The 23,273-nt window shown below is 46.7% G+C and overlaps 1 protein-coding gene across 1 annotated transcript in view; it reads left to right on the forward strand.

Annotated features, from left to right (window-relative positions):
• The window catches only part of chd2 (chromodomain helicase DNA binding protein 2), a 102,277-nt gene that overhangs the window by 69,628 nt on the left and 9,376 nt on the right, over positions 1 to 23,273 (forward strand). Inside the window, 16 exon segments of the mRNA XM_052040586.1 lie at positions 537 to 686; positions 1,093 to 1,241; positions 1,684 to 1,780; positions 3,252 to 3,344; positions 4,594 to 4,767; positions 6,583 to 6,761; positions 7,686 to 7,727; positions 8,643 to 8,785; positions 10,037 to 10,175; positions 13,925 to 14,075; positions 15,145 to 15,267; positions 16,514 to 16,645; positions 18,186 to 18,323; positions 20,296 to 20,427; positions 20,743 to 20,921; positions 22,587 to 22,683. Coding sequence (XP_051896546.1) covers positions 537 to 686; positions 1,093 to 1,241; positions 1,684 to 1,780; positions 3,252 to 3,344; positions 4,594 to 4,767; positions 6,583 to 6,761; positions 7,686 to 7,727; positions 8,643 to 8,785; positions 10,037 to 10,175; positions 13,925 to 14,075; positions 15,145 to 15,267; positions 16,514 to 16,645; positions 18,186 to 18,323; positions 20,296 to 20,427; positions 20,743 to 20,921; positions 22,587 to 22,683 — 2,118 coding nt within the window.

The raw sequence follows: 23,273 nt of genomic DNA on the forward strand, positions 1-23,273 counted from the left end.
GGAGACACAAGAAACTGCAGATGCCGGAATCTGGAGTGGCACGCAAAATGCTGGAGGAACTCGACGGGTCAGGCAGCATCTACGGAGGGAAATGAGACAGTCAGCATTTCAAATTGAGACCCTTCATCTAGATTCCAATGAAGGGTCTCGACCCGAAATATTGACTGTCCAGTTCTCTCCACAGATGCTGCCTGACCCGCTGAGTTCCTGCAACATCTTGTGCGTCGTTCTTGCTTTTCGTCCTTGGTGACGCCCAGCTCATTTTCCCCACATCGGCTCCTCAGCCAACAGGGGTGATAAGCTCCGGGCAGAGAATGGTACAACACACAAGGAGCTGTCCAGTTAACCCCATTCATTTGCTCTTTTCCTGTAGCTGTATAAAATCTTTTTCCCTTAAAGAATTTATTATTTCCTTCTGGAAGTTACTGTAAGATCTGTTCCTGCCACATGATGCGTTGAGGATCTTGCAGCCCGTCGTGTTCACTTCTCTGAAGCCTTTGTGTCGAGGTTAGTTCTGGATTATTTTTCCGTTTCAGGATTTCTGCTTCCTCCTGTCCACGAGAGCGGGAGGGCTTGGGATTAACCTGGCTTCTGCCGACACTGTGATCATCTTCGACTCTGACTGGAATCCTCAGAATGACCTGCAAGCGCAGGCACGGGCTCACAGGATAGGCCAAAAGAAACAGGTCAGTGCGCTTGCAGGGAGGGCCGGATCTTGCTGAAGCTACCACCACCTTGAACATCTTAGCTTAAAAGCTTCCAAAACACTTCGGCAAGCGTGGTGGATTTCCATTGTGATATTCAGAAATTTAGGGTTTCACACGGCCAGTAACTGTGTGAGTCAAATGATGTCCACAAAGTTTCCTCAAGCAAGGGGGAAGGCTTTATAGGAAAGGAGTTGGTTGAGATAGGAATTGCTGTGATATCAGTTTTTTGTTTTTGACATTTTTCTTAAATGCCCAATACTTCCAACACTGCCATAGCAACAAGAGCAGCGATTCCAACTGAGTGGTCCTTCCCTTGACCACAGAGGCTAAAGCTAGCATGATCATCACTGTGCAGGGCCTATAAGGTTCTGTCCCAATGTTTCAGGTTAATATTTACCGCCTGGTTACGAAAGGGACAGTGGAAGAAGACATCATCGAGCGTGCCAAGAAGAAGATGGTCCTAGATCATCTTGTCATCCAAAGAATGGACACCACAGGGCGGACAGTGTTGGATAGCTCAGCCCGTCCTTCACAGTAAGTAGCACAGTCTAAGTGCTCCTTCCCCCTTCCGCTTTTCTCCCTTTCACTGGCTTTTCCTTTTGCCTCTCTATTCCCTTTATACCTTTTCCTCCTCCTATCTCACCCCACGCCTCTCCCTCCCACCATGCAGACTACAGAATATAAATTAAAGAATTAGATGCATTTGGAATAAAAAGCTAGCATCACTAATGATGACCACAAAATTATTGGATTGATGTAAAAACATTCAAGGAAGTTGACCTGCCAACTATGACTGGTCCGGTCTAGACTTCCTGTGACGACAGATAATCTTAACTGCCCTTTAAAAGGACTCAGCAAAACACCAGTTCAGGGAAATCGGGGAAGAGCAATAAATGCTAGCATTGCCCACATCCCATGAACAAAACAACTGCTGCATTCGTCACTGAGGTGGCTGATGGTGGATTTGTGCTTTCAGCTCAACGCCGTTTAACAAGGAGGAACTTACAGCGATCTTGAAGTTCGGAGCTGAGGAGCTGTTCAAGGAGCCGGAAGGGGAGGAATCTGAGCCGCAGGTATTGTTGAACTTGGTTAAAGGACTCCCAGTTACCGAGAAAGCTCTGGCACTCCCGTCAAATGCGTCAAGCTTTCATTAATGAAAAAAATCATCATTGAAGTTATACACAGCAAAGTGAAGAGCTGTGAACTTTGGAATATTAATTGGAGATGCTGAAAGATCTATGAATGTTCTGAAGGAGTAAATGGGGAGAAGTAGCTCCAATAGCAGGAAAAGATTTCAGAGGCAGAAGGGATCAAGTTGTCATGATCTGGCATACGTTCCTGAAAGGACAGAATTCTGACTCAGGAGCAGCTTTCAGAATGGAATTAAGTGAACACTGTGAAAGAAGGGAAAGATTGATGGAGAGAGAGGAGGAGGAGGAATGGGAATAATCGGAGATTGCTTTCAATGGCTGGTGCAGGTACAGTGGCCAGACCTGCTGCTGTGAGATAATTCTGTACTGAAAATGGAATACCTGTCACAAGTAAAAATACGAGCTGCTGGAGGAACTCAGCGGGTCAGGCAGCATCTGTGAAGGGATCTTCATTGGTCCGGATGAAGGGTCTCGACCCAAAACGTCGACTGTCCATTTCCCTCCACAGATGCTGCCTGACCCGCTGAGTTCCTCCAGCAGCTTGTTTTTAATTCCAGATTTCAGCATCTGCAGTCTTTTGTATCTCCATACCTGATACAAGACCATTTGGGGGTAAAGTGTGCAGGTATATTTGAAGCTTCTACCGTAGTCTAGTTGGCAACTTTGCATTGCCTCTCTGGTACAGAGCAGGAAGATGTCAGCTCTGGTTTGAGTTTCTGCTGATTTAACCTGCCATCTGGCAGATGGTCAAAGAGCTGCAAATAATTTCTGCAAACCAGGGTTGTAGGGGAGGTAAGTGTCAGGGATCCTTAGCCCAACTCTTCTCTGGTACCTCCTGACAGTGCAGGTGAAGGATGGGATCAAGCTCACTCCATGCACCATGGTGAAAGCTCACTGCCAGCCAACACAGTGGTGTAGCTAATAGAGACACTGCCTCACTGCTTCATTAATCCAGGTTCAATCCTGACCTCCAGTGCCGTCTGTATGGAGTTTGAGCCTTCTCCCTGTGACTGTGTGGGTTTCCCCTGGGTGCTCTAGTTTCCCCCCATACCCTAAAGATGGGTGGATTCATTGGCCACTGTAAATTGCCCTTAGTGCGTAGGTGAGTCATATGGTATGTAGAGAGTTGAAAAGAATGTGGGAGAATAAAAAATGGGATTTACAGAGGATTAGTGTAAATGGATGGTCAGCATGGACTCAGGGGGCTGAAGGGCCTGTTTCCACACTGTTTTTGTCTGTGACTCTGACAGACACAGCATGGAAAGTGGCTGTGGAGAATGCCTGACTCCTATAAACCTCCCAGGTAGAGTCTTGTGGAAGAGGGGAATTATTTTTAACTCAAGACCCTGTTGCCATCGACTCAAGTTTTCAAAGAAAGTTCCTCCTCTTTCAGGAAATGGACATTGATGAGATCCTGAGACTGGCAGAAACGAGAGAGAATGAGCAGTCCGTGAGTCCAACAGACGAACTGCTCTCCCAGTTCAAGGTAAGGTTGGTGACAGCTGGTAAGCTTACTGCAGTGATGATGTACTGTGGAGGGTGACAAACAGTCGACGTTTGGGGTCGAGACCCTTCATCATAACTGATGAAGGGTCTTGATCTGAAACGTCAACTGTTTATTTCCCTCCGTAGATGCTGCCTGACCTGCAGAGTTCCTCCAGCATTTTGTGTGTGTTGCTCCAGATTCCAGCATCTGCAGAACCCCTTGTGTCTCCGACAATGTACTGGGGTTACTTTGCATTTGGGATGTTTACCTCACAAACAAGCTGCCTGTGCAAGTAACTTTATATTAATTACCTTCGCTCCTGGTGAATCCAAATCTGCAGCAGTGGTTGGCTGCTTTTGGTTTTGTTTTGGCTTTCTCCGAATATGCACAAATCTTGGTTGCAGGGAAATGCTAGATGCACACTTCTTATCCATTTGTTGAGAAGGCTGGCATTTATTGTCCTTCCCTATTTGCTCCCTTTCCCAGGGCACTTAAGAGTCAAGTCGATTGGTACGTTTGGAGGAGCATAAATGCCAGACTCGGTGAGGATGTCAGATTTCCTTCCCGTGTATGGGCATTTTATGACAATCTGGTCACCATTACCGAAATCAGTTCTTTTTTCCAGATTTATTTAATGACTTGAATTTAAATTCCCAATTTGGTGTGGTAAACTTCAAACTTAAGATTCTGGATAAACTGCAAAGTTCTTTAGATACATGTTGCATTACTTAACCACTGAGGTAGATTGGGGATGAAGACACAAGATGCATGCTGGGACTCTGGGGCAACAACGATCTGCTGGAGGAACTCAGCAAGCCGAGCCGCATCTGTGGAGGAGGGAAGGAATTGTCGACGTTTCAGGTCAAAACCCTGTATCGGTCGTGATTGGGGATGAATTCTGTCAGTGTTAAAAGTTGTGAGAGAAACAAAGTTGCCCTGCATTTCTAATGGAGAGTTTCCTCCCAACCCCAACCCACTGAGTTCCTCCAGCAGATTGTGTGTTGCTGCAGATCCCAGCATGTGCAGTGTTTCCTGCCATGCATTTCTTTTAGCACAATCAGCCAACAATTGCCCCCCAATTGATTGGGGATATTCGGAATGTTGCGGCGTTATTTCCCTTGTTTTTTTTTGTTGTCACCGTGCACTGAGCACGAAATGTATCGGGATGGCACTGGATTGAGCAGGACTTTGAGTCCACACTGGTGTGAAGTGTGACCCCACCCCTCTGTGTTCCTCCTCACACCCCCAGGTAGCTAACTTCACCACAATGGAGGAGAACGAGCCCGAAGTGGATGAGAAGCAGACCAAGGAATGGGATGACATCATCCCGGAGGAGCAGCGGAAGAAGATTGAAGAGGAGGCACGACAGAAGGAGCTGGAGGAAATCTACATGCTTCCACGGAGCAGGAGTTCAACTAAAAAGGTATGGAGCGTGCAACCCAAGAGCGAGACTTTCGGGCATCTCATGTATCCTCCCAAAGAAGATGGGGAAACGCTGGTGTGTTTCCGCAGTGTATTTCTGCTCTCCTTCTTGCTCTCACATCTGAAGCTTGTTGGTCTCGGAACAAGGCTGATCATCTTGAGGCAATAGAAGAGAAATTTCTCAGCGGGTCAGGCAGCATCTGTGGAGAGCTAACATTTCAAGTCAAAGGCCTCTTGTCATAACCTTCCTTCTGTTCTCATCAACCTGAAATGCTAGTTGTGCTTCTCCTTCCACAGATGCTGCCTGACCTGCAGTGTATTTTCTCTCCTAGCACCTCGAGGTTTAGACAGCATTGATCGAAGACAGATAAATTCCAGAGTCCAGCAGTGGGAATATTTTTCATTTGGAAACCTGGGGCATATGGGAACATCTGGAAGAGATGAACGGACTTTTCAGTGGAGTTTTTCCTTCTCACCTCCTTCAGAGGGACGTTCCCTTTTAGCTGCAGCTGAGATCTAGGACTTTGTGAGTGTTTGATCTCTCTCCCTCAAAGGGTAGTGGAAGCAAACTCTCTGAGTATTTCTAAGGTAGATACTTGATCAGCAAGCAGGTGTAAGGTTACCAAGACTAGCTAGGAATATGGAGTTGAGGTTACAGTCAAATCAGACATGATTTTATTGATTAGTGGATCAGGCTTGAGAGGCTAAGAGACTTACTGTTACTCAAGAGGTGAAGACAGGATTTACTTTGAGATTCAACACAACTTCACTTACTTGACTCTTGGGGTATACTTTAGGGTGCGCCTGTTCTCAATAGAACTCTGAGAAAGAGCACAATAGCTGAGGACTTGGGGTGGATGTGCGCAGCCTGTTTCCAATGGTTAATGAGGCTTAAACAGGTCCATAGGCATCGGATAAGTGGTTATCCATTTAGAACTGAAATGAGGGAAAATTTCTTTGCACTGGAAGATGTGAGTCTTTGAGAGCTCCTCTCCATAGAGGGCTTCAGGTTGAAGACTGATGGATTTTTGGTCATGAAAGGGATGAGTTCATTTGGGGGTTGGTCCGGAAAGTGGATGAGGTGGAGCAGTCCTGACCTCACTCAGTGGCAGCTCAGAATGGTGGGCTGTAGGGCAGGTTGGTCCCAGAATTCTGCTCACTCTCTTTGCAAGTCAGCTGATACTCAGCCATACCAGAGCTGCAATGTGAGACCAGAAGAGATAGGAGCAGAGTTAGGTCATTCGGCCCATCGAGTCTGCTCCACCATTCAATCACAGCTGATTTTTTTTTCTCTCAACCCCATTTGCCACCTTCTCCCTGTAACCCTTAACCCCTTTACCAATCAAGAATCCATCAATCTCTGCCTTAAATACACCCAATGACTTGGCCTCCACAGCCCTCTGTGGCAACAAATTCCACAGATTTCCCTGCCTCTGGCTGAAGAAATTCCTCCTCATCTCAGTTTTAAAGGGATGTCCCTTTATTCTGAGGCTGTGCCCTTGGATCCTAGACTCTCCATGTCCACTCTATCCAGGCATTTCAGTATTTCAATATCCTTGTTAAGAGAAACAATTTGCACCCATATTCCCTTCTCTGAAATCAATACTGTGCGATTTCTCATGGAACTGAGTGTGGGGATCCTTTATCAACGTGACACTCCCATGGCTGACTTGGTGTGTGTACACATGAGCAATGCTCCTTCAGACACAGTGAAGGGCAGCCTGTGGCCGTGTAACCTCACTGAGGAGACAACAACAGCAGGACGGGAGAGTGGCTGAGGAACTGGTGTCCAGCCTAACCTTGCCACCGGTTTCAGGCTCGAGCACACGGCAGCGATTCAGACGCTGGGTCGCGGCGGAGGCGGCAGCGATCATCTGGATCGGAGAGTGAAACAGAGGAGAGCGAAGATGAAGAGAAGCGCCCCAAGAGAAGAGGCCGGCCTCGAACGGTCCGCAGAGACATGGTGGATGGCTTCACCGATGCTGAAATCCGGAGGTAGGTTGCAGTGGGCTGTCCGTCCTGTTGTCCCCGATAGTCCAGCCTATAAAGCAGCTTGGAGACACGAGACTGCAGATACTGGAATCCGGAGCAACAAACGATTTGCTGGAGGAACTCAGAAGGTCGAGCAGCATCTGTAGAGGGGGAAGGAATTGTAGAAAAGGAATCGATGCACACTTTCGACCCGAAACATCAATAATTCCTTTCCCCCCCCACAGGTACTGCTCGACCTGCTGAGTTCCTCCAACAGATTATTTGTTACAAAGCAGTTTCTTGTATTTACGTCTCAAAGGCTTGGAGATTTAGAAAGGCTGTGCTTGTGTTGCTTGCTTGTCACTTCCATTCTCCTCTGTTCCAACATTCTCCTGGCCTGCCTTCCATCTTCCAGTCACCCAAAACTCTGTCCCAAGTCCTGCTCACCTATCGCTCCCACCATGCTGACCTACGGCACCTCCTGGTGAAACAGTTCCTCCATTTTAAAATTCTCATGCTTATTTTCAACCCCTTCCAATGCCTTGTCCATTCCTAACTCTGTAATCCCCTCCAGCCCTCTGAGGTAGTCCATTTGAGCTTCATCTGCCTTCAAAGGTCAAGGCCCTGAACCCCACCACATATTTGCCTCACTCTCTTTAAGATGCTCCTTAAATGCTACCTCTGACCAAGCTTTTTGATCATTCACTGGAGCTGTTTTATTCAGCATCTCTCCAATCACTGTTAAAGGCTCTATATAAATGCAAGTTGTTGCTAGATCCTAAATCAACCTGCAGGATGCAAAGTTAAAATTTCATTGTTTTTCCTCCTTTCTGTGTGATAAAACTTAGCTTTAATAATTTTTCCCATGAATTACAGAGAAATGACAGAGAAACGAGGGATGTTTGATGAGAATTTGTTGCCATTAGATGTTTTATCATTTTCCCACAGGTTTATCAAGAGTTACAAGAAATTTGGTGCTCCTCTTGAAAGGTGAGGCTTCTTTCTGTAGAGCCCTGAATCCTTTTAACTTCTTCTCTAAAGTTTTAGTCACATCGTTGCCTGTTATATTTATACCATATTTTCCATCTATTCTTCTCCCTGAATCCACTGGCTTCTGCAGTGGGCAACCATCCCACCAGCTGCTCTCTGCCCTCCAGCACCTCACCATGTGTTCTTCATGTGAAACCAGGCTAAGGATGTAGACTGGAGACACAAGAGACTGCAGATGTTGGAGTCTGGAGCAGAAAACAATCTGCTGGAGAATCTCAGCGCACCAAGCAGCATCTGTGGAGGCAGAAGGATGCATCTACCCATCACCCACACCCGTTAACTACCAGGTCTCCCATCCCTTTCTCCACTTCGCTCCATCTGCCCTTCCTTACCTGGTTCCACCTATCACCTGCCGGCCCCTGCCTCACCCCTCCCTCTCACCTCTTCACACTGGCAACCTGCTCTCTACATTCTCCGTCATGATGCAGGGTCTCAACCTGAAACATTGACCATCCCTCTGCCTCCACAGATGCTGCCTGACCTGCTGAGTTCCTCCAGCAGTCTGTTTTTGCTGAGAATGTTGACTGACTGAAAGACACACGACAGCCAATCCTATACACTCCTGATGACCATGAATGTATAGTCAGGCAGAGGTTGGAGAACGGCTGTTTGCCTGAACTGCCTAAACCCAGGACATTGAGTTCTGTTGTACTGTGCCAACCTCTGAAGTGAGCTGGCTCAACACACTCTGAGCTCTAATGTTTATGGCACTTTGGTCTGTGTGTCTCAAGTGTGTGCTGGTTCCTCCATTTATTAAGATACTATTTGAGGGAGTGATCTGTATTTTAAGATGAATTAAAATATACTTAAATGTTTACTTTGGTTGAAAAAAAACTTCCTTCTGCTCTGTCCCAGGCTCGAGGGTATAGCACGTGACGCAGAGCTTGTAGACAAGTCCATTGCAGACCTGCAGCGACTGGGTGAACTTATACACAATGGCTGTGTGATGGCTCTCAAGGAGTTTGAGGAACAGCTGAAGGAAAACCCAGGCCTCGAGGGTAAGTAGCAGCCCCTGGGCTCTCGTCGCCCGTCCCATTTGCCTCATCTTCTCCGGGCCCCACCGTTCCGACCTCTGAGGCTGTTGCTGCAGAGTCTGAGGGGCCCCGGTTGAAAGTCCACTGAAAAACATCTTGGCTGCAGGGTGCCACAGTGGCACAGCTGGTAGAGCTGCTGCCTCACAGCTCCAGCGACCCGGGTTCGATCCTGACCTCGGGCACTGTCTGTGTGGAGTCTGCACGTTCTCCTTGTGATTCAGTGAGTTCCCCCCCAGGGGGGGGGGGGGGGGCTCTAATTTCCTCCCACCTCCCAAAGACATGCAGTTTGGCAGGTTAATTGGCTGCTGTAAATACCCCTAGTGTATTGGTGAGTGGTAGAATTGGGTGGGGGGGTTAAATTGATGAGGTAGTTAGGAGAATAAAAGAAGGGGATTAATGTTGGATTAGTGTAAATGGTTGGTTGATGGTCAGCACAGACTCAGTGGGCTGAAGGGCCTGTTTCCATGTTGTATGTTGCTATGACTCGATTCAATGCACTCCCACTCCCTCCCAGTATTTATAAGTCACAGCACGCATCCCTCAGAATGAGTGAGATCTGCTGTCGGTAAGGATCCCTTGTGATATATCCAGCCAATTCCTCACAGATAAAGCTTGTAAGCACCAAACTTAATGTTTAACATCACATGGAGACTACAAATAAGCTGTGTTTCTGTATACTTAGAAACATAACCCAATGTTACCTGTAATGGATCTCTGTGTTAAAATCACTGGTTTATGGATAAACTGGGAAATAGCTGAAGTGAGGTGTTTAACTCCCTCTTGACTGCTCTCCCTGGCTGTGCCTTGTTACAGTTCCCTGCTTCAAGGCTCTAGACCATCTTGTCATAGAACTCATTGTTGTATCTTTTAAGCCAGTTTATCACAAGTTACCCCGAGCTATCCTCTAGGCATCTATACTCTTCTAATTTAGCCATTTGCTTTGTACAATCCAAACAGAGGTCAATATATTTATCCTGGCTGGTGAGGGCTTCTCAAGATTTATTTTTAGCGAAGTAAGGTCGTCCTTTCATGAGTCAGTCAGAGGGTACAATACAAAGTATGACACTGACGGCATATTCACAATTCACCCAAAACTCCTGGTGGGTTTTTGGTAAACTGAAAGAGTGGCTCCATTGCAGTGGGGATTGTGGGGTGAACACACAGTTGTGCTCTGTTAACAGTTACTCTCTCACTGTTTCTCCAACTCTGTGACAGGGAAGGGTCCAGGGAAAAAGAGGGGTCCAACCATCAAGATTTCGGGTGTCCAGGTCAACGTTAGGTCAATTCTCATTCATGAGGATGAATTTGAGGCTCTGCATAAAGCCATTCCTCTTGACCCTGAGGAAAGAAAAAAGTGAGTTCAAATATTTGCGATCGAGATGATAATAAATTTAGGCATTTTTCTATGAATAGATTTCCCATGGCACTGTTTCCAATTAGATGGAAAGTAATTAAGGCAGAATCATTACTGCATGCTGTGCACAATGTATTATCTTACCACTGTGTTAAATAGCCATCACTTCATAGTGTTGGTAAGCAAGCACAGAACGAGGTTGGTCAGAGTTTAATTGCCTGCCTTCGTATCAGTAAAATCAGTGACAACTGTTACAATAATCAATTCTTTTTGGGTCAAGTATCTGCCATTCCTAACCGGTTTTGTTTAGATTCCAAATGAATTCTCTTAACGTGCCGTACAGAATTTTGAGGGTGACTTTTGACAGATGACAGATTAATGTGACAGAATGGAAGCATGTTACTGTGTTTATTATCCAATAGACAAAAAAAATTCGAGATGCTGAAAATCTGAAATAAAAAGAAAATGCCCCAAATGTTCAGCCAGTCAGGCAGCATCTGTAGAGAGAGAAACAGTTAATATTTCAGGTGGATGGGCTTTCAGCAGATCTGCAAGAGTGAGTTCTGGTGAAAGGTCATCAATGTTAGTGCTTAGTAACAGGTCCACAGTTAATTTGGCCATTGTTTGAGCTTTTTGCCGAAGTAAATTAACCGTTTCTACTTTGGGAAAGGGAAAAAAAGACTTGGGATTTCTGTTGCATTTTAGGTTGTCCAAAGAGCTTTACAGCCAGTGAAGTTCTCTTGTACAATAGGAAACACTGCAGCCAAAATTGGTACTGTTAACCTCAACGTACTGTTTAAGCTGCTGGAGCCCTGACTTCACTGTCCGTGGGTTTCAAGTGATGAGAATGATCCTGTGTCCCTTCATTGCACTGTGTACAGTAACACCCACCCACCCACCCAACCTCAAATGAAATGGGGTGGGAGTGTTAAGGACAAGTTTTGGGATCAGTTCTGGCACCATGTGGTGGGGACCCAGTGAATGCCAAACCTTCTGGCCAGTGAATGTCAAACCTTTGAGGTTTCTACGGGGATGGAGGAAGTTCTGGAGGGAAGCCAGTGCCTAGTGGACCACTGGCTGCTAATAAATTAGGAATATTGCCCTAATTCTATCATTAATCATGAAGTTGAATCCCACTTTTGCAGTTGGGGAATTTGAATTCAAGTAAGTAATTAAATTTAAGTAATGATTTAAATCAGGAAAAAAGAAAACTAAATGGTATCAGATTGCGGAAAGAGTCTGTTTGGTTCTCTGATGTCCACTGTGGGGAAGAAATCTGCTGTTCTTTCCTGGTCTGGGGTAAATGTGACTCCAGACCCACTAATGTAGTTGAACTTTAACTGCCTCAGTTTGTGGGAGGAACAGTAAATGCAGCATACCCTGAATGAACAAATGAAAATATTTGTTTTCCTGATACTTTGCGTCTTGCATTGAGTAATGGTAATCCCAGGAGAATGGAGAGCTCACAACAGTTGGATGGGTGGCCCCACCCATGTCACGGTTCATCTGCCTGACACTGGGCTGTAACTTCCAGTTCTGGCAGCTGCAGATTAATTTTTGCAAATCCAAGTATTCTTTTCTCAATCTCTGTTTCCAGTCTTGTGCCCTGGCAGTGTGGCAGCAGGCACAGCTGCTGTGAGCTGCTCCTGGTGACTCCCCTCTTGCCCTGCATGGCTGCACAGCTGAGACCTTGCTTGGATTGTGACTGTTGGGATGTAATGGCACAAGCTGGGTTTGGCTGCTTGGGGATCTCTGCAGGTCAGGCACGGTAGTGTAGCGGTTAGCGTAATGCTTTACAGTGCCAGAGACCCGGGTTCAATTCCAGCCGCTGTCTGTAAGGAGTTTGTACATTCTCCCTGTGTCTGTGTGGGTTTCCTCTGGGTTCTCCGGTTTTCTCCCACATTCCAAAGACATACGGGTTAGAAAGTTTTGGGCATGCTGTGTTGGTGCCGGAAGCGTGGCGACACCTGCGGGCTGCCCCCAGAGCACCCTACGCAAGAGGTGCATTTCACTGTGTGTTTCAATGTACATGTGACTAATGAAGATATCTTAAATCCTGCTGTAGTCACACCACAACAAAGCTTGTAGGTAAATCTCAGCAAATCTGCCAGTGTTCCCCTGGCATTACTTACACCAAAGCACGTGTGTGTGTGTGAAGGTGGAAGTCCCGTGTTTGTGGGGGGGGGGGGGGGTGTCAGCTGTTTGTAGTCACTTTCCCTGAGGGCTCCTCCAATAAGGAAGCCTGAAGGTGCCATAGTTTCCTTCCTGCGTGTGCTCTCTCTCTCGCTCTCTCTCTCTCTCTCTCTCTCACTCTCTCTCTCTCACACACACACACACACACACACACACACACACACACACACACACAGCCTCAAGAACAGGACAGCATCCTTTCATAGAACAGCACATCACAGGAATGCGCCCTTCGGCCCAAGATGTCTGCGCTGAGCACAGTGCATATTCATATGCCTATCTAACAGCCTCTTAAACACCACTGATGTATCTGCTTCCACCACCACCCCTGGCAGCCCGTTCCAGGCATCCACCACTCTGTGTGTCAAAAAAAAACTCTTGCCCCGCACATCTCCTTTAAACTTTCCCCCTCTCACCTTAAATACCTTTAGTATTTGATATTTCTCCAGTGGGGAAAACAGATTCTGCCATCTACTGTATCTATGCCTCTCATAATTTTATAAACATGGATCAGGTCTCCCCTCTTCTTATAGCTCATGCCTTCTAATCCAGGCAGCATCCTGGTGAACCTCTTCTGCACCTTCTCCAAAGCCTCCATATCCTTCCTGTAAGGGGGTGACCAGAACTGCACACAGTAGTGCAGCCTAACCAAAGTTTTAGACAGGTGCAACATGACTTCCTGATTCTTATACTCAGTGCCCTAACCAATGAAAACAAACCTGCTATATGCCTTCTTTGTCACTCTATCTAGTTGCATGGCAACATTTAGTGAGCTGTAGACTTGGAAGGAGCAGCTGTGTGGGACTAAAGTCAGTTAGCTAACATGGAGTATTTCTGATTGTATTTAAATGTTAATTCTTTAAATTTCTTCTCAAAAAATGTAACAGTTCGAATAGTTTTTAGTGGCCCACATCTCCTTGCCAAGCGCAGTTATGGATATGCTTCCTTGTAGATACCATCGCTGGTGGGGAGGGATGTGTTCGTGATGTTCCAGGCAGAGTCCACTACTCTCTGCAGCTTCTTGCATTCCTGCGCATTTGAATTGCTGTACCAGGTCATGATGCAATCAGTCAGAACACTTTCAACAGTACGTCTGTAGAAGTTAGTTGGAGTGTACGGTGACAAGCTGAACCTCCTCAACTTCCTAAGAAACTAAAAGGAGCTAGCACACTTTCCTTATGATTGCGTCTATATGCAGGGCCCAGGACAGGTCATCTGTTACGTTAACAGTGTTGTTGGGCAGTCAATGACCAACATGGCTGCCCATGGATTCTGAACCAAAGGGGGTTCAGGGCAGATGCTGTCTAGAGCCCATCAGCCCTAGGGATACAACTGGATCTTCATCAATCGATACTCTCTGGATCAGACACAGGCAGGTTATAACACTTGCTGTAACAAGACTGGTAACTCGTGTTTCAGTGTATGATCTACCCCACAACTTGAATCAAACCAGTGGATTGTAGTACTTTGCAGCCAGTGCGGTGTTGATGCTGAAGTCAGCTTTATGCGTTATCTTGAAGACATTCCTTGCTTTACATGCTGTTCCTGCTACGTAGGTACCGCTTGCCCTGTCACGCGAAGGCTGTGCACTTCGACACAGATTGGGGTGTGGAGGAGGATTCCAATTTGCTGATAGGAATCTATGAGTGTGGTTATAGCAACTGGGAGCAGATAAAAATGGACCCAGAACTACAGCTTACCAATAAGGTAGGCCATTCCATGTTCCATTCAATAAATCCGCAGCTTGCTTTGCATCCAAGGAATTGGGAAGGAAGCCAATTAATCTTGCGTTCCTTTATGGTATGTCCTTTTTAGGTAGTTTTCCTGGGGAACCACATGATGTGATAGGTTCCTCTGCAAAACACTAATGTCCAGCCCTACAGTGGAATCATTCTCTCCTTTGTTCCACTAGGGTTCCAAGTGCAGGAAATTTGGGCAGGCTCACAAGGGTGGGCTCTGTTACCCAGAGAGGCTGTGGGATGTGGAGCAAAGACACACGTTGGAAGGGGGTGCTTGGCCATCCCAAGTTGATGAAACATCTAGTGGGAGTGGGATGGAGGGGGTGGGTGCTTATCGCTGAAGGCTTGTTCCACCATCCAGTATTAACAGCCCCTGCTGACAAGTGCAGTGCAACGGGGAAAAACTTCCCTTCTGCCTTCTCGTACTGGTGAAATGGGAGGGGGTGTGGGTGATGGGTGAGCCTCCCCTGCTGCCTCATTCAGTCGGGTCACCTCAAGGCCCCTCGGGTGCCCATGCCTCTGGTTTTTTTCACTCTGTCTTCTCACAGAGCACATTTGTGTTCAAAACGTGGGAGGGGGTTTGTGTGTTGAGAGCGTGCGTGCGTGTGCATGTGTGTTGAGTGTGCATGTGCATGTGTTGGGTCAGTGTGCATGTGTGTTGAGTGTGTATGCGTGTGCATACCATTGAGCGTGAGTGGCTAAATCCCACTACGTGGTGGGTTCACAGCAAGAAACGTCATTCATTGTTGACCGCTAGTGCAGTTTTTTACGAAAATACCTTAAAAACATTAGATGTTTGAAACCTAATGAAGTGCCTCCAGTAGATTACCATTAACATCTTAGTCCATTTGCCAGGGAGCTAAACCCAGACTTTGAGAAATAAAAGTGTCACAGAAGCTGAAAGCATCTAGTTAAAATGCCCACCGGCTCAGACCATGGAACGTATGGTATTATTAAGGACATTCCATGCACTGTTTATTTTTGACTGTATCAGCCCACGCTTCGATTTGACCATTGGTGATATCTTTCCCCTTCAGATTCTCCCTGATGATCCCGATCGCAAGCCACAAGCCAAGCATCTCCAGTCACGCGCCGACTACCTGATCAGGCTGCTGAAGAAGGACATGGTCAAGAAGGCCGGACAGAAACAGGAAGAGGAGGTCAGTTTTAAGAGAGTTTTCAGTCCCTACCTGACAGACCTGGGGTAGAAGAGGCAGAAAGCAGACCCAGAAAACAGAAGGGGAAAAATGGAAAGAAGGGCTTGGTTGGATAAGCTGGGGGGTGAGATTTCTTGGAGTCCAGAAGGGGGATTGGGTAGGAATGTGGAGCTGAGGTGGGAGATCTGCCACAACCTTATTGATTGGCAGATTGGGGTGGGAGGCAGCACATGAGTGCCAATATTAGCTGTTCAGCCTGAATGCCCTGCTTGTGTACTGCATGTTCCAACAGTTCTCCACAAAACATTCTTCCTTAAGTAGCTGAGAAAGCTTTAGCATCTTGTTGGGACTCAGGACATCATAAAAGTGCTCTTCAACCACCAAACAATCCAAGGTTATAAATAAAATTGATCAGTTCATCATCTCTGAAGTGGGTCATGGGTGTTGTAGAAATCAAAGCATAATCGTGTTCATTAGTGATGTAGCCTTGATGCTGATGTCTTGTCCAAAGTTAAACCCCTCCACCCTCGCCCAGTGCAGATCTCGTTACTTCAGTGACAGCCTTTTAATTGGCATGTTTTTGGGGATTGAGGCTTGAACCACCAAACCACCCCCATCTTCTGCTGAAAGTTGATAATGTTCCCAGCCAAAGCAGACTGAAGTGCAAGTGTAAAGTGCATCAGACATTTCTGAGAAGATGGGGACTCAGAAGAGGCCCCTGGAACCCACTGCACCATTCAGGGGCTGGTCATCTGCCTCAACTCTACTCCCCCGGCCAATCCATCATTGAGCGTCCTGATGACCGAGCTTCCTATGGAGTAGAGATTTCCAAGGATTTGCATCCTCTGAGTTAAGGAATTCTTATCTTGGTCCAAACAGTCCAATGCCTTGTACCAAAACTCTACTCACTTTTTGGTTTTAGTTTCTCGGGTCAAGGTAATCTCTCAGTGTCCATCTTGTCAAGCCACCTTGACAATTTTACTTGGGAGCACCTTCCATTTGTCTATGTTATGGAGAGTATAGATGGCCAATCTTCTCAATCCTTCTCCATAAGGTAGCCCTCTTCCACAGGAATTCCAAGATGTTCACTTTGTCCTAAGTTCCTCCTCCTCCTGACACAGCAATGGGTCCAGTGGTGTTGGGCATTCATCCCCAACACTGAGTTGGCAGGCACTGAGCAAGGTTGATGTGGAACGTCAGGGCTTCTCATCCCTTGAGGAATCTTTAATTGTTGCTCTATGTCAAACAGTCTAAACCAAAGAAACGGAAGCCAAGGGTGAAGAAGGAGAACAAGGCACCCAGACTGAAGGATGAGAGCGGCAATGATATCTCCTCCCCTCGACTTTCTGACAATGCATCGGAGGAGGATGGTGAGCTGAAGGTGAGTAGCGGACCTTCCCTGCTTAAATCCAACAAGTTGATACTACAGGCCACTTTCACCAATGCTGGGGAACACCTTTTTCTTCTTATTTTCTGAATTAAATTTGCAACAAAATCCAGAATCCTCCGTAGTCCATGTCTAGATATTGTATTATGGAATTCCATTCTGCTTTTGTGTTAGGAAGGTGAATAGTTCTGTTGGCTTTGGTTGCACGAAGATTTGATTAAAAGCATAAAGACGCCTTATTGCAAATAGATGGGAGTTTTGTGAGACCACATCGGGAATACTGTCTTCCTAGCTAAGGGGAAGTGGAATATGGATTCTCTGGATTGATTCTGGGGGTCAGAGAGTTGAGGATTTGACCTCTGAGGAGAGATAAAGCAGTCCGGGCCTTTACTCTGTAGGGTTTAGAAGAGTCAGAGGTGATCTCTTTGAAACATATAAAATTCTTTTTGGGTTTCACAGGGTGGATATGGGGATGATACTTCTCCTGGCAGGGATGTCCAGAACCAGAGGTTGAAGTCTCACAATAAAGGATTAGAAATTTCTTCACCCAAAGGATAGTAGATCTTTAGGAATTCTCCATCAAGGTGCTCTGTGAAGGTTCAGACACTGAGTTTATTCAAGAATGATAGCAATAGATTTGAGGAAATCAGGGAATGTGGGATTAGTACAGGGAGTGTGGGGACAGTGCAGAAAAGTGGCCCTATGGTGAACTATGAGCTATGATCCTATTGAAGGACAGAGTAAGTGTGAGAGTCAGAGTGTCCAGCTCCTGTGTCATGTTCCTTGTTAAGGCTTTCACTGCTAAAAGCATTACATTTTGGGTCATTTGGCTTTCATTGATAGCTGCTTCCCTGCTCACATGGTTCATACTTTCTCCATGCGTTTATTAGTTTCCTCCAGTACTTCCAAGCCCAGATTTGTCCTCTCAACATTCCAGTCCAAATTTCCCTTTTGTTGTTCTCTCTCAGGATGTGGTCATCGCCCACAAGGCCAGCATTTATTGCCCATACTCAGTTGTCTTTAAAAGGTGGTGGGCCACTCTGTTGAGTGTTGGTAATTGATACGGCCATGGTGCATCCAGAATGCTGTTGCCTAGGTTAACCAGGAATAGGTTGACCTCCATCTGCGGTCCAACATCACTGAATCCCAGAGCACAAAAGAGAGCCATTGGCCCATTGCAGCCGTGTCGCCATTAGCCCATTGTAGCTTTGTCGCCATTGGCCCATTGCAGCCGTGTCACCATTGGCCCATTGCAGCCATGTCACCGCTTCGACAGAACTATCTAATTGGTCACATACTCTCTTATTCTTTCACTGTTTCCCTCTAAGGATTTGCACTTTTTATCCAATTTCCATTTAAAAGTTATGAATAAAATTGCTTCCTTTGCCCTTTCAGGCAGTAAATTTTGAGTTATAATGAATCATTGAATTAAAAGTCTTCTCCTGGTATTGGTGAAGCTGTGCTGAGATGTCCCAGCATAGGTTTTGTAACTAGGTCCGGTTTTAAGTTCAGGTGTTGGTTACTTTCCCTCCAGGATGGTGGTTTGGACCGAACTCCCATGAAGAAAAAGCTGAAGAAGAAAGACAATAAAGAGAACAAGGAGAAGGGTGAAGTGAAGAAGGAAAAGGATGGGCAGAAAGGGAAAAAGAAGGCCAAGGCCAAGAAAGACAAGGTATCGAGAATGTTGACATGCGGCCAGATCGGAGTAAAGGAGGGGCTTTTGTTTATTTGGTTCCTTTCCAACCCCAGGGAGCTCTGTCTGCTGTATGGTTGGGGATGTACTTTTCCAGTGTTGGTCATGTTGTGAAGAGAGTCTGATGTTGGTGCTGTGGAACACAATTCCAAGTGCTGAGTCTGTGGTAACTTCAACTTTCTGGTTACAGATTGTTGACACTCCACCGGGTCAGCCTTATAACCAGAAAGACACAGCTTAGGCTGACTGTCCCAAGGCCAGTCTGTGCACTGTCGCCATTGAGTGCTGGGAGAGTGGGGTGGACAGTGAGGGAGAAGCCCCAACAGCCAAACTGATTGTCCTGTTAAAGCTTAACTCTAGGCCAACAAACAATCTGCTGGAGGAACTCAGTGGGTCAAGCAGCATTAATGGGGGAAAGGATTAAGTCCTGACAAGATATTATTAGTCTCATGTACATCGAAACACACAGTGAAATGCATCTTTTTGCGTAGAGTGTTCTGGGGGCAGCCCGCAAGTGTCACCATGCTTCCAGTGCCAACATAGCATGCCCGTATGTCTTTGGAATGTGGGAGGAAACCAGAGCACCTGGAGGAAACCCACACAGACACAGGGAGAACATACAAACTCCTTACAGACAGCAGCGGGGATTGAACCCAGGTCGCTGGCGCTGTAATAGCGTTAAGCTAACCGTTACGCTACCGTGCCTGCCAGGGTTTTGACCTGAAACTTTGATAATTCCTCCTCCCCCACCCCCCGCCCCCCACAGAGGCTGCTCGAACCACTGAGTTCCTCCAGCAGATTGTTTGTTACTCCAGATTCCAGCATCTGCAGTCTCTTGTGTCTCCATTTAACTACGGCCCATCTTGACAGGACATCAACTCATTTGGTGTCCTTTGCAACAGATGAAAGCTCAGGAGAATTTGTGGATGATTCTGTGTAGAGGTTGAACTTGCAGGACAGTGTGCTTTGGGACAGCTTTACTTGTTGGTCAAATGGTAAAACTTCCAATACACTCCCTACTAACTCTATCGAGTGGTTGGCTGGTTTGACTTAGTGGTTTTGTTCATTTAGATAAGCACATTTCCCAGGGTTGAAATGTCTAATATTAGAGGCCGTGCATTTAAGGTGAGAGTGGGTAAGTTCAAAGGAGATGTGCGGGGCAAGATTTCTACACAGAGAGTGTGGGTGCCTGGAATGAGCTGCCAGGGGTGGTGTTGGAGGCAGATACGATAGAGGCTCTTAGATTGGCACATGAGTGTGCAGAGAAATTGGTAAATTGCTTTATTAATGTCACATGTACCGAGATACAGTGAAAAACTTTTTTCCATGCCATCGATACAGATCATTTCATTACAACAGTGTATAGAGCTAGTACAAAGGAAAACAATAGAATGCAGAATAAAGTATTGCAGTTACAGAGAAAGTGCAGTGCAAGCAGACAATAAGGTGCAACACCATAACGAGGCAGATTGTGAGATCAAAAGCCCACCTTATTGTACTAGGGGACTGCTCAATAGTCTTATAACAGCGGGTAAAAGCTGTTATTGAGCCTAGTTGGTATGTGCTTTCAGGCCTGATGGGAGAGGGGAGTAGAGAGAATGTCCGGATGGGAGGGGCCTTTGAGGGATATGGACATTGTGTAGGCGGGAGGAATTAGTTTAGTTAAGGCATTACGAGTTTAATTAGTTCGTCACAATACCGTGGGCCGAAAGGCCTGTTCCAGGGCTGTACTGTTCCATGTCAGCAGGTTGGAGTATCGACGGTGAGAGAAGCAAAGTTCAGGTTACTGACCTCTGAACTAAAGTGGTAACTCCTTTTCTCCCTCCAGTCTCAGGCCTCCCAAGTGTCTCTCCTACTTTGCTGCTTTTAGTGTGGACGCACCACCCTTGGTAGTGAGCTTTGTTGTAGATCTTCTTCCACAGTATTTTTTCATCTGTTTTTTCCCAACCAGATGAAATCAGATGCTAAGGACAAGGTTCGGAAGTCTGTTTCCAAGGGTCCAGTCCACATTACAGCAGGCAGTGACCCGGTGCCAATTGGAGAGGAGGGCGAGGATGAGTTGGACCAGGAGACATTTAGCATTGTAAGTGACCACACCAGAATGAATATCAAGGTATTTTTATTTTTCAGATCACTCTTTGAAGGAAACAGAAGAAAAGTTACACAAATTAATCTGCATATGTTTTTATTTTGTGAGTTTTGTACTGATTAATGGGTGAGAAATATTAGAAAATGGCATCTTTCTGTGCCATAGCCATTGTTTGGTTCTAGAGCAGGGAGAGCTCAGTAACGAAGATCACCTGAGGAGGTTGAGATCACACTCGCATTGCTGAACGATGCTTTAGTTTCCATGAATCGCTTATAAAATGCATTTTTTGTTTCTCCCCAATCTGCTCAGTGCAAGGAGAGAATGAGGCCGGTGAAGAAAGCTCTGAAACAGTTAGACAAGCCAGAAGATGGACTCTCGGAGAAGGAACAACTGCAGCACACCCGCAGCTGCCTGCTGAAGATTGGAGACCGGATTACTGACTGCCTAAAGACCTACACCGATTCTGAGCACGTGAAGATCTGGAGGAGGTCTGCTGAACTACCCCTCCCCCTGTGCAAACCCACTCCTCCATGACACTTGCTCAACTTCTTGGAGTTTAAAACTTTGTTTATCAGAATTATATATAACACAAACGATATAATGCAGAGCTCTGTACGTAAATGTGCTTGTGGGCTTTTTGTACCCTCAGTAAATCCCAGTCCCGACAGTGATTCTCTATAAACCTATGATGGTGTAAAATATGTCACTGGTGCAGATCCAGTAAGTAATCTGATGCACTGTGTGTTGGGATGGGTTAAAATAATCATGGGTTCGAGGCTAATACTGGAGCTTGAATTTGTCTCTGCTGAGACTCCAGTGCAGTGCTGAGGGAGTGCTCCATTGTCAGAGGTGCTACCTTCTATATGGAATGCTAAATTTGGATCTTCTCTGATTGTTCAGATCGGGAGCAAAGCTTTGGGCAGATGTCAGACAAGGACAAAGTTCCCTGTCACTATCCCCATAAGGTAGTCGAGTCATATAGCACACAAACAGGCCCTTCAGCCCACCACGTTCAAGCCATCCAATGTACCTATCTACACCAATCCTTGTTGATTGAGCCAATGGTCAACCAGCAAAGTGAGTAGCATTATGTTTTCCTGATGTTAAGTATCAGGTTGGTACTGTGGCACTTTGGATAGGGCTGTTTCTCTGAAACGTATGAGAATATTTTAACACAAAATTTGTAGAGAATGACACGCAGTTCAAAGTTCCAAACCCCCCCCCCCCCCCCCCCGTTTTATTAAGTTGTCAGAATTTTTTCCCAGCCAAAACCAAATTTACTGGAGCAACACATTAACTGCTGGGGAACTCAGCGGGTCGAGCAGCATCTGTGAGGCGGGAAGGAATTGTCGACAATTCAGGTCGAAACCCTGCATCACAACTCAAGGTTTCAACCCGAAATGTCGACAATTCCTTTCCCTCCACAGATGCTGCTCGACCCGCTGAGCTCCTCCAGCAGTTAGTGTGTTGCTCCAGATTCCAGCGTCAGCAGTCTCTTATGTCTCCAATGTACCGAAGTCTGGTTACAGGTGCTCCCAGGTTACAGATGCCCGACTTGTATACAGCCCCTACGTATGTTTGGGAGATGGGTGGGGTGGATTTTCCAGCTGCTGCAGTGCCACCGGCATTTTCTGCTGGGTGGGAACGGGGCACTTCCACATGCCTCTCTCTCCCCCTCCACCCCAGCCATAACAGTCAGGGGCTGGGTCAAGCCCAGCAGAGCCGGGAGCGCTGAGCAGACTCACTCAGTCACTCGCTGAGTCAGTGGGGCCGACTGGCGGCCGCCCTTCCCGCGCCGGCTCGCTCTCCCGTCACAGCCGTTGCTGCGATCCTCTCCCACGCGCTATAGTGGTTCATTTCTGACTTACGAACAGTTCTCGGGAATGGAAGCTATCATAACTTGGGGACTGCCTCCATTGGTTTGAGGTGTCGAGTGCTTCAGCCCACTGATCCTCTGCAGGTATGATACACACACCCTCCCTTCAACGTCTGGAATCCAGAATCGGACCTTGTACCCAGTCTCCTCACCCTGCCTTACTGGTGGGCTGCACTGGAAGCTGTAACTGGTCGCCTCTGTGTCTTAATTTTAAGGATACTACAAGTCCAGAACTGGTACGGTTCTTCACTAAATCATTCTCTCGTACTTCCCACAGAAATCTCTGGATTTTTGTCTCCAAGTTCACCGAGTTTGATGCCCGGAAACTGCACAAACTGTACAAGTTAGCACAGAAAAGGCGGTCCCAGGAAGAGGTAAAGGTATTCCAGATATGTGCACACATTTTTCCTTTGCACTGGTCGTGTGGGCTGCCCTTGGAAGCAAAGGTGGGTTGGGGGAGATGGTTGTGCCCCAGAACCCCTCCGTCTTATCTTTCCCCTTCTCCTAGGAAGGGAAAGTTGAGCCCAAGTCAAGAGTCTGAGTGCAGGGCATAACTAGACTGCCCACACCAGCAGTCTTTTGGTAAGGTTCAGTGCAAAGAGTTGAACCATAGAGTACTGTAGTGCAAAGGTGTTGACATTCAGCAGGTGTGTAAATGGACAGGGGTATGGACATCTGACAGGGCGAAGGAGGTGTGTAAACATGCCGGGCGTGTAGGTGAGCGTTGATTAGTGAAGGTGCTTCCCTCAGGGTGAGTGGGGGTAGAGGGGTATCTATCTGCAGCTTTCGTGTTAATGAGTACTGCCGTTAATTTGGCGTCCTTTAGTTGGGAGATGGTTGTCCTTGTTGATCAGGTGCATGTTGGGTGAGAGTGGGATCAGACTACATTGTGATGCCTCGCAGAGTAGAATATGCCTTCACACACTGGGGATAGCGTCCCACCATTGGTTCTTTGTCCCTGGAA

Source organism: Pristis pectinata, chromosome 28, assembly GCF_009764475.1.
Source record: "Pristis pectinata isolate sPriPec2 chromosome 28, sPriPec2.1.pri, whole genome shotgun sequence".
In the NCBI taxonomy this organism is placed as follows: Eukaryota; Metazoa; Chordata; class Chondrichthyes; order Rhinopristiformes; family Pristidae; genus Pristis; species Pristis pectinata.